The sequence below is a fragment of the Mytilus californianus genome, unplaced genomic scaffold, assembly GCF_021869535.1.
Source record: "Mytilus californianus isolate M0D057914Y unplaced genomic scaffold, xbMytCali1.0.p SCAF_7, whole genome shotgun sequence".
Lineage (NCBI taxonomy): Eukaryota > Metazoa > Mollusca > Bivalvia > Mytilida > Mytilidae > Mytilus > Mytilus californianus.
In genome coordinates this window covers 25,933,273-25,945,652 of record NW_026262723.1, presented here as the reverse complement: position 1 = coordinate 25,945,652, position 12,380 = coordinate 25,933,273, and the positions used below count along the sequence as shown (strand labels likewise).

At 31.5% G+C, this 12,380-nt stretch overlaps 1 protein-coding gene across 5 annotated transcripts in view; it reads left to right on the top strand.

Annotated features, from left to right (window-relative positions):
• LOC127708910 (uncharacterized) overlaps positions 1-12,380 on the top strand; it is a 58,230-nt gene that overhangs the window by 43,128 nt on the left and 2,722 nt on the right. For 2 of the 5 annotated variants that reach the window (XM_052214075.1, XM_052214071.1), the window contains exons 1-3: positions 2,360-2,437; positions 8,257-8,508; positions 10,409-10,481. In XM_052214075.1, coding sequence (XP_052070035.1) covers positions 2,380-2,437; positions 8,257-8,508; positions 10,409-10,481 — 383 coding nt within the window. In that variant the 5' untranslated portion in view covers positions 2,360-2,379. Of the gene's footprint in view, positions 1-2,359; positions 2,438-8,256; positions 8,509-10,408; positions 10,482-12,380 lie in introns of those variants that run through there. The other 3 variants (XM_052214074.1, XM_052214070.1, XM_052214072.1) reach the window with 2 other exon arrangements.

Here is a 12,380-nt window from a genome sequence, read left to right as displayed (position 1 = left end):
TTTATTTTTCATACACCATAACAATTCATTTGTGTCTTGCTTCGTGCAGTTACAGTAATATTTCTATTGAAAATGGACAATGATTTTTAAAAATCATAAATCTAGATTAATTAGTTAGTTTTATTTGACATTATAAATGTGCCGTAAGGCGTATAAAAACCTGAACACACCACAAAAGATTAACCCACTTTATGTGGTCTGTACAATAGGATGAAAATACTGCAGATCTTTGCAGAAAATAATATTTGTTGACGGCATATAAGTCAGATAATGTATATTTTAAAGTTTTTCTTGTCGTATAACACACCTCGGGGTGTTAAGATTGCCCAAAAGAAAGACCTCCCGACGGTCAGTCTTTCATTTGACCAATCCTGACGTCCCTCGGTGGTGTGTAATACTTCAAGAATAACCTTCAAATATGCATTATCTATAACATAACCCGTATGTTTATCCTTCCAATATATGAAAAAAGGTAGCGGAAGATACCAAATGAATATTCGCATTGATAAGTCGAAAAGAGACTGACGACGCCATGGGAACATGAGCAACGCGAACCCCATCAAAAAATGGGAGTGGTCTTAGGTGTTCCGGAATTATATGGAGATCATACTTCAATGAGCACTTGAACTTGAAAATCATGGTTTAGATGCCCTATCAGCAGCATCCATCAAGAAAATCATGATAGTAAATATCGTATCAACTTGGCGATATATACTCCATATGAAGGCCATGCTGGAATGTTGTTACATAAAAATGGAAATTTCACAATTAAGAAGCTGAAATCATCTTTTTGTCATATAGCTTTGATCTCAGTCGATCCTCATTATCAATTTCTATATGTAATTCAAAATATGGAGCAGACTTAGCTGTATCTGTTTGTATTCAATATTTGAAGTTTAATGGGACAAATGTGTTCTACATAGTCACCAAACTTTGAATTATTTATTACGATGACATCATCTATATAGCGGAATGTGAAGTCTTGTTAGGAATGATAAATAGCTATTTCTAGAGGCTATACCACGTACTACAGGTATAACATTATTTTAAAGCTATCAATACTTACAATGATACGAATCACTTAAAACTCTTTCTACTTGGATGTTCGCTTGGCATTATGGGACGTATAAATACACATCCACGTCCGTTCGGAGAACAAAAAAAAAAGAATAATCTAAGGTCTTATGTTGGGAGAGTCAAAACACCATCTACGTTTAAGAACAAAGGCAACAACTTTCCGAATGGATATATGTCGCCTTTCGTATGGATCTTTCCCCCCCAAACAAAATATCCTAAATTTCAAGTGATGGTGAAAATTTCCTGTCCTCAGTCCTGGTCGACCTACCTTGTAAAATCCAGCTATTGCATTTGAGTATTTTCAGAGCTTACTTTAATCGCAATAACATCATTCAAAATTATTGAATAAAAAAAGAAAGGTGAATTATTTATGTTCTTCAATATTTTCCAAATTTATTAACTATATTGTTTATTTCAACAAGAAATTCGAAAATGCCAATTCATTTGATATTGTGTACAGAATGACAAAAGGTCGTTCCAAAAAAAAAAATCTGCATAATCCGTAACTAGTATATATATATAGCAAATACTACGAGTGACAAATACCAACATGAGAGTCAACTTATGTTTGTTTTCTCTTTTATAATATTGTACAAATAAAGCTGATGCATTTGCTTAACAGTTCAATAAAGGTTGTTTGCAAAGCAGCCAGTAAAGAAAAAATAAGAGATAGTTAACTATAATAAAATAAACAATACACCGCATCTTAATTTCCGATGGTAGGTTTGGTTTCCGACATAAGGTTTACAGTATTTAAATTTTTCATTGTTATATGTTGAAGATACATATTCAAAGTTTTGTTATGTTTCTCCCTGCCAACATCCCCAATCCCAAACAAAAAAAGACAAAAAAAACAAAAAACACATACAACAACAACAAAAAAACACATTCAGGATTGTTTGACGTGCTCAAGGCACAACATGTGATAGGATAAAACCAGTTTAACTTGAACACAAAGAATTAAAATTGGGATTACACAGAGTTCTTATTGCATTGAAATGCGATGAAAACATCAATTTCCTTTAAGTAAATGGGAAACACTTATGTTACTGTTCTTACAATGGTATTTACCATGTTAATGACAACTTCTGGTTTTCTATAATTGAAATAAAACTGGTCAATGTTCCCCTTAAAATATGAATAGTTTATAAATTTCATATATAATTAACATGTAAATGCGTTTCCTTAATCATGTTAATTTAGTCTATCAATACATTGTTTTCATTCACTATTGTTCTTTTTAACATTTTATTAAATGTTTCCGTATTTTTTTAAACAACGGGAAATGATTTTTAATTCAAAATGGCTGGAGAGATATGGTCAAAAACGTTTCTGATTTTGATGTTGGTTATAGAAACAGGTCAGTAAACTCCTTTTGATAACGAATGTGAAGAAAAAAGCGTGTACATGAAACAAAATTGTAAAAGGAGGATTATTTTAATACTTCAAAAATCATCAATATTAACTAACAGCGTATTATGTATTTAACTTTCATGGCAAGTCGTTTTTCTTTCTTATTCAATTGTCAAGATATGTCAAAAAGCAACAAGATATCTTATAAACATATATAGAATAATTATACATTGTCTCGAAACATACATTTTATTTGTACAAGGCTTAGAAACAGGCAGAAAGCGAGGTTTTGCCGAGTATAAATAAAATTTATATTTCGAGACAATGTATGATTATTCTTTATATACCGCAACTCCAATTACTGTTCCAAATAAAAAGTTTACGGTAAAAACCATCATTTTTAAATTTGGAGCGGACGACGTAAATTTTCCACGAACCTGTATATTTTATTGATGTCATAAATACAACACTACGGAAACGCATTGTCAACGTCATAAACAAGGCGATATACGGTCAGTAACTGTATATCACAAATGTTTATACGGTCAATGCAATGTGACTGCGCAAATAGCACAGCTGCAGTATATAATAACATATCATGCATACATTTAAAGATATCTTATATACTTTTAAAGATATCATATATACTTTATATCTTATATACTTTAAAAGATATCTTATTTACTTATAAACATGATAAAAGAAATTGTATAAATTGTACATGATATCTAATGAAGTGTTTGTTAAAAAATATTTTAACAATTATGAGATATCTTATTTAGTATAAAAGATATCTTTTAAAGTTTATAAATTATCTTTTATACAAAGATATATATTGTACAAAATATAAAAATTACATTCAAATCAAATAAGATATATCATTAAAAAAAGATATCGATTATACTTAAAATTAAGATATTTCAAAACCATATAAAAAAAAAAGATAAAAACGACTTGCCATAGTTCTGATAAAAGGACAATTCATGTTATAGTAGTAGTTTTGTAACTAAAAGTAATTTAAGGTTTCATAACAAATATAGATGTAATATACTATGCAGTTTTAAAACGCTCATGAGCATAATAGTTCCGCGTATGATCAACCCTAGCATAGTACATAGTCAAGGCGTTAGGGCTCTAATATTGCTCTAATTATAACAATTTTTTCATTGAAAACTTTTAATATAATCTTTATTATTTTTGTATTTATTAAGTATTAATACTGTTAATGTTGTAATAATTATTATTCTTAGAGGAAGGATAGGATTCGGAATAATCCAGCTGAAAGGTCGAAGTGAGAGTGAAGTTTTGTTTGTAGGCCAGAACAAATATGTTGAAGATCTACATTCATAACAGTGAGACCGTAAAATCGGAGTCATTAAATATACTCTGCAACCGTTATTGTCAAGTCTAAATCAAATTTAGTTATATTGTGTACATCGATTATTAAAATGAATTTTTCATAAATAACTTCCGGTGTTATTAATAGTATTTATATGACGTGAGCACAATAAATTTCCATTATTCATTTTCATTATTTGTGACTAAATTTGAGGCTTAGATAAATAACGAGGTTTTGACTTTTAGCATACTCATGATATTTCGATAATTGTTGTTTTAATTCTTACACTGTTATATGTACGAAAACGTTTTATGTCAGTGGTTGTCGTTGGTTCCTGTCTGTCATATTTGTTTTTCGTAAAATATTTTATTTTTATTTTTAAGGCCATTAGTTTACTCGTCTGAATTACTTCACATGTTTCTTGTCGGTAAGTTTGATAGCCGACTATACGGTATGTTTTGTTTACATTGTTAAAGGCTGTACGGTTGTACATAATTTGCTCACATCCACCCTGGTTGATAGTTGTCTTATTGGCAATCATACCACACCTCCTTTTTTATCAATCCAAAATGTCTTAACAGAAAGTTGTGATTATATTAAAATACCGACACGGATGAAGATAATAAACAATGTCAAAACGTGCAGGCTTTAATTAAATCTGTATAAAGGTAAGTTGATGTAAGCATACGATCTGTATTGTGTATCATACTATTAAAGGCAGATTATCTTTAACGACTATATTATATTAATGTGTTAACACGTTAATTATGAGCTATGAAAGTCAAGTAGATCGTGCACCTTTCTGAGTAAGTTTTAAAAAATTTCAAACACATATACTTTATTGTTGGTTAGCATTCGTTAGCTGCCACTATCCTATAGATTAACAACTGTTGGTTATATTGATAATTTAGAATCTTCATTGAAGGTGGAGCACGAATGACCGTACATCGACCTATAATGGTTTACTTTTATAAATTTTGACTTGGATGGAGAGTTGTCTCATTGGCACTCATACCACATCTTCTTATATCTATAAAAAAACAGAGGCCAGAGGCTCCTGACTTGGGATAGGCGCAAAAAATGCGGCGGGGTTAAATATGTTTTGTGAGATCTCAACCCTCCCCCTATACATCTAGCCAAAGTAGAATAAACATACACACAGCAATACGCACAGTAAAACTCAGTTTAAAAGAAGTCCAAGTTCGATGTCAGAATAAGTAACAAAAGAAACTAAGAAAAAGGACAATGATACATATATTAACAAAGGACTACTAGCAGTTACTGACATGCCAGCTCCAGACCTCAATGTCTTTAATAAACCAATAATAAAATCTAAAATCTACTGAAATTTGTCATTTTCTAAAATTAAATCAAATAACTATACGTAAATATAAAACTATGAGCCGGTTTAAGGGAGATAATACACGCATAAATTCAATATACTTTTGCGAATTGAACATAGCAAAAAGGGATGCCACTCTTGCATACAAATGACACATCAAAAGAATTAATTAACACACCATTCGTGCTCCACCTTCAATGAAGATTCTAAATAATCAATATAACCAACAGTTGTTAATCTATAGGATAGCGACAGCTAACGAATGCTAACCCACAATAAAGTATATGTGTTTGAATTTTTTTAAAACTTACTCAGAAAGGTGCACGAACTACTTGACTTTCATAGCTCATAATTACTTAGTAACGTGTTTACACAATAATGTAATATAGTCGTTAAAGATTATCTGCCTTTAATAGTATGATACACAATACAGATCGTATGCTTACATCAACTTACCCTTATACAGATTTAATTAAAGCCTGAACGTTTTGACATTGTTTATTATCTTCATCCGTGTCGGTTTTTTAATATAATCACAACTTTCTGTTAAGACATTTTGGATTGATAAAAAAGAAGGTGTGGTATGATTGCCAATAAGACAACTATCAACCAGGGTGGATGTGAGCAAATTATGTACAACCGTACAGCCTTTAACAATGTAAACAAAGCATACCGTATAGTTGGCTATCAAACTTACCGACAAGAAACATGTGAAGTAATTTAGACGAGTAAATTAATGTCCTTAAAAATAAAAATAAAATATTGTACGAAAAACAAATATAACAGACAGGAACCAACGACAACCACTGAACTACAGGCTCCTGATTTGGGACAGGCACATAACGATATGGCGTAGATAAACATGTTTATTTAGCGCTCAACCCTCCCCTGACCTTGGACAGGTGTGTAAAATCACAACATTTAATACACTGTAAAACTAAGTAGCAATTGGCTTAACTCGGTAAATATCGGTACGAGGTACAAAAACAAATAACATAAAAACAACTGACACAATGTACCGAAATAAGAGTTATTGAAAGCTAGTTCAAAGCCAATAACAACTAATGAATAAATCATGTTCCCCATGATTAAGTATCAATCAGTACAAATCCAACAGATTTAGTGTAAATATGTCATAAACGATCTAGAAACGCATGATATAAGTAAGCAGTATCTACAGGATGTAGGATAAAATTATCATAACTGTTCATATACTAGTATAGCAATATATATTTAGTTATGTTTTAATTATAAGACGTAAAATCAATGTTAGTACCAATAAAAAAATATATCTAAAGAATTGCAGCCGCTTCTCAGACTTTATATAACGTCACTAGTGTCTGAGCAGAAAGTTGATGAACCAGGGTTATGTCAAAGAACATTTCGTCCTTTTTCTTAAAAAAGTTCATCGGAAGAGACCAAGACCTTGTTGATAAATATTTCGTATCAACTTCACAAATATTACACGATTGTCTTGAAGTATAGATTCTAGGTACTGGCGTTGTTTATCATCATAACTAGGTGTTATAGTGTTCTTTTAATTGTTTTTGTAAGTTATTACTTTTCCTGTTTAGTCTATTTTTGGTAATATCCATTCGACGTGGCTCGGTACTTATTTATCCCGTCATGGTGATATTGTGCTATGGTAAATTTTTGTATTCTTGTCTTTCATTTCTTGCTTATGTGCTTTGTCTTATGCGATTTTGTTTTTTTTGTTTTTTGATTTTATTTGTTTGTTGTCATAGGGATTAAGATTTATACACGATGGTGTCTGCTGCATCCCTATTTTTAACATGTTTACCTTTTATGTCTGTATGTTTTGTTCACACATTGTTGTCAATAGAACCTTATGCGACTGTCGTTCACGTGAGAGAATTAACTAGCTATAAAACCAGGTTTAATCCACCATTTTCTACATGCCTGTACCAAGTCAGGAATATGACATTTGTTTTCAATTCGTTTAATGTGTTTGAGCTTTTGATTTTGCCATTTGATGGGGAACTTTCCTTGGAGTTCGGTAATTTTGTTATTTTACTTAATATCTAAACGACATTTTTACGAAATCTATACAAATTCATGATAGATAGACGTAAAAGGTTATAGTATTGTTATATTATCTTTCATGAATATAGTCCACGATTAGTTAGAATCACTCAGCTATAACGTAAAGTATGATGAACGAAACAATACGTACTCTGATCAAAAGCATAGAAATCCAGTAAGACATAAATGGTTTAAAACTAAAATGATTTATTAAAAACCTTCCTTCATCAATCGAAATATATATGAAGTCGGGTATGAATATATCGTGTTGTGACGTCTTTTAAAAGACAATAGATATAACCCAACAGAAAGAGTGTAGGAAACTCAAAAGACTCATAACAAAAAAAAAACCCTAGTATTTGTGAAACATGTATTCAGCAAACTAAAATATATTATAGTTATCGGAACACCTTTATGCCAAAAAGTTGAAGTGTGTTGTGTTATTGCTGAATAGCCGACTACAATACATGCTATAAAAATGAAGAAACAATATACAATATAATCTTTTTATAATCTTTAGATCGCCCTCGTATTTTTGTACATTGTTATTGTTATATATACTCTTAGAGTCGGGTCGAAGTCACCAACTGATTGTAAATCTCTTATACCTCATGTAGTTAGCAAGTTGAGCAAAAATGGGTTAACCAAAAATCAAACATAATATAGCCATACTAATAAACTGACTTTTTACTTATCACATTGACAGTTACCGTAAGGTCTTTCAGCAATCAAAAATTTATAGAAAAACCACTAACAACTAATCAATATATTCCCTTAGAATTGTTAAGAAACTCTCGAAATATCCTTTTCTTAATACATTTTCTAGTTTTTCAAATGCTTTTACACCTTAGATAAGAATGTATATGTTAAAATACAGCAGCAACCATTCGTGATAATTAACCTTCCGAAGATAAAACTGAGCGTAAGATCATAAAGTGGTCCTTCATATATTCATTGCGGACCGTGAATAAAACAATATGATGTATGTAGCCATGTATGCATGCTCAATAAAAATATGGACAACAATTAAGAATATAAACTGCATAAGATTTTGATATTATCTAAATTGAGACAAGTTTGTAAAATGACAATTTCGTTTTAGTCATATACAAAGTCGATAGCGGAAATGATGACAGTCATACAGGAAAAGAACATAATCCAAGTACTAGCAGTCCAACTGGTTCAGACTATACGTTTGATTCAAAGAAGAACTCAGCAGAATGGAAAACAATAATGCCAACACAAGTGGAAAGCAAAAGCGACTCTACAATTGAAAATTCGACATCAAGATATGAGTTCAATACGACAAACAACCCTTTTCTCTTCGATAACTCAGTTTTTGTCCTGCAGATAGGTATTGTATATATCAATTTGTATATTAACAACATCAACTTTGAACTTTAACCTTGAGTGAAAAAAAATAAAGGAGATACTGGGAATGAACGTTTGGGTGCTCCGGAAAGGTTAGCAGTTTCTTCTCTTCATGTGGCACATGTTGTGTTGCAAACTAAAAGATAAAATCGAGTAATGATTTGCTTTTGTTAATGTCAAAATCGCTGGAAAGTGGTGGGTTTTTTGTTACACCAAATGGAACACATTCTTCCATTAGAAAGGGGTTGCAAGTACGGAGGGAACATTTAAATTGAAGCAAGTTGAATAGAAACTGACAACACCATGGCACTAAACAACGAAAATACCCACAAGTTCACAAAATGTTACATAAAACACCAAAGACTGAGCAACACGAACTCCTTCGGTAACTGTGGTAATCGTTATCTAACGGCAAATAAATCATGATGGGGTCCATAAAACGTTCAAGGGAATTATTTCAACGTAACCACTTGGAAGTCTTGATACAACATCTTCTTTTAAAGTAGTTTACCCTGATAGACAAATATTGAAAGAAAATGCACGCCCTTGAACATCGTACAAGATATCTATTTGCAGACGCTGCTACAGAGAAATGGAAAGTTTACAATAAGAAAAATAAAAGATTGTTGTAGTAAAGTTTACTTCTCAACCGACTCAATTGATGTAAATATCAAAATATTAAAATCTCATTGATCCATTCAAATGATAGAAATCAAAGTAAAATACAAAAACTGATGGAATCCCATGCTTTCGAAAAGAAGCTAGAGAGCATTGAAATTTCACTATCGGGAATAGAAAACAATCGATGAATGCATAGATTGGAAGTATTCTGGTATTTAGATACCTAAGATCAAGAAAACATATGTCGTGATTGGTACAGACTTGAATGTGATTATTCTGTTTGAATCGATTTTTTTGGTTAATAAACAATGTTACTGGAACCATGTTGTTCTGTCATTAACTAGGTTAACACTCTGTCACTTGCACATAAATGTTTTCATGTGTGATAAACATGCTTGGAATCCTTAGGTTTCATAAAAAAAATGAACGATTGATTGATTGATTGATTTGTGTTAAACGCCACTTTCAGTACTATTGAGTTTTTTTTGTGGCGGTAAGTTTTTAGGGAGGGGAAGCCGGAGTGCCCGAAATGACCTCACAACCTCAGTGTTGACAGGCTACTGCTACAGTAATTTGACTACTAAACCGCTTGGCCACCAAGTATCTATCCTACCGCACTAAAGTATGTTGTGCAGTGCGTGGGTGCATCGGTCAAGGTAGCATATAAATAACGGTTATAAAAATATGATTAATCTTACATTGTATTATGTAGAAGCCCATTTTTGCTATGTATTCATGTATCAATACCAAAACCAATTTGGAAAAGTATCGCCATTATATAAACAATTGCTTTGGTGCTTTTTAAATGGGCATTTGGTGTGAAGTTCAAATGAATGAAGATTTAAACGAATTGAAATATTAATAATATAATTATTAATAATATATCAATAATATATCAGCGATGTTTTTGACCTTAGTTTGACAAAAAATGAACCAAACTGACGGCTGATTATTTCAATATTCCGCTTTTATAAATGTATAAATTGTATTTTGATTTTTTTTTTTGGATCTAAATTGTAGCTAATGCCATTTAAAATACTGTCTGAAGAGAAAAAGAAATTTGTTTAATGAATGGTTGTATGCTCACCTTAACCAAATAGATACAAGAAGATATTTGAAGGAAATTGCGATTAATATCCATTTTTGTATCATTTTATTAACTACTAAATGTCCTGTCATGACTATGTTTAATGAGTAAAATTGACCAAATTTATAAAAGAGTAGTTATGTCTTCATATAATTGTGATGCTCTTTTCTTACAGGCATTGCTATAAGCGTGTCATGTTTTGTACTTTTAATCGCAACATTATCTTGCTGCATATACAGACCAAAAAGGTAAGCATGAATATTCAGAACATATTGTTTCAAACTGAACAAAGAGTCAATAAAGAACAATAGTCGATTGGTTTTTGGTTTAACGGACGGAAAAATTTTAGATGCTTCTAAAAAAAGTGTTGCTTTGAAATAGTTTACATTCTAATTTTCTTTGTGGTTCGGTTCTTTAAATTGTGAAAAAAACGAATAAGCTCTGATAATTGGCCTTAGGTTTGAAGTGTGAATTGAAGCATTGAAGTGTCGGTTATATTTCAAATATGCAACTACCGAAAGAAATACATAACAAAATGACATGTACATATAACCATACAGTCTTTAATGTAGATTGATAAAACAAAAGTCTATGGTATACTTATTTGTATTACTGTAGGTAAATATTTCGCAAATTTAAAGTTACGTAAAACCAACATGGTTTGTACTAGGAACTGTTTTTACATTCTTGTATGAACTTTTTTTAATTATGTCCAGCAACCGATATTACATAGTAAATATAGGACGTTATCATATTCTGTCATAATAACACGCGTCGGTTTTATTACCTTGCTGTCGGTAGTTTTTTTCTAGCTTGCGTTCAGAATACTCTTGGAACTTGGAACCTTATTTTATATAGTGCAAATGTACGATATTGCTCAGTGTAATTGTGTCTATTCTTTTCTGTTTTTGCTGTCTTTTATACCATTTCAAAGTAGTGTGTTTCCTGTGGTAAATTTTCATTCTATGTTCTACTGTGCTTCTTACTGATCGAGATTTAAAAAAAAGAGGTTTGTGATTTACCACCTATTTAACACCTCCACATTTGCAAGTACATCGTCACGGACTATTTTTTGTTATAATATACTATTATTATTAATTTCAAGACCTGGTGTTGATCTTTAAAGTTTCACTTTGATGGAATCGTATTTTCATACTTCATACACCCAGTATAATTCTCAACACGACATATTTTATAATTTTTGAAGTCGGTGAAAGCTCTTTTTCAAATCTTATGTGTGTGGTCCAATACACGTTTACCTTGTATATATATTCATATTTAAAAAGACAAATATATATGTAACTTAATAATCACATGTATGTCCGGCCTCGAATATGTGTCCATGATGTCAGGACCGTCTTTATTTATTCAAATCCGTCTCATGATAAAGTAAACTTTCTAAGTAATGTGACGTCAATTGGGATGAAGGAACAAATAATGCGAAAGGATTTAAACCATCAACCCTTACCTATACTGAGAACGGCGTGTAACATTACTACATAATGAAAAACTGTACAATTTAGCTGGAATTGGCTAGTTTGACTCATAAGTTCTGCACAAAGCTCCCATTTAAACTAACGGAAAAAGAAAGACAAAAATCTATTTCAAGTCTTTGTTTCTTACATTTTTGATAAACAGTACAGACATACAAACAGCGTACTGATTGATACATTGTCTTAGATGCATGATTTTTTTCATTAGTTGTTATTGGCTTTGAACTAGCTGTTAGTAACTGCGAGTATTCTCAGATCTGTACTTAGTGTGTTTGTGTTGTGTTAATGCTTATGTACCGGTCAACGTTCACTTTGTGTTTTTGTTAGATGTATTTCTAATTGTATCAATCGGAAAAGATAAGCTTTTTTATCTGATCTTTAGCTCACCTTTCCAAAGGAAATGTGACCTTTTGCCATCACTTGGCGTCCGTCGTCGCCGTCGTCGCCGTCGTCGTCCATCCGGTGTAATATATTTCAAACATCTTCTGCTCTGAAATTACCGAATCAATTCCAACACAACTTAAGCTGAATGATTCTTAGGTTATCTAGAACAAAGTTTGTGCTTTATTTTTTGTTTCCTCAGAAAACATGGCCGCCATGGCTAAAAATAGATCGTAGGTTACATGTAGTTTTTGACTTATATCTCAAAGACTA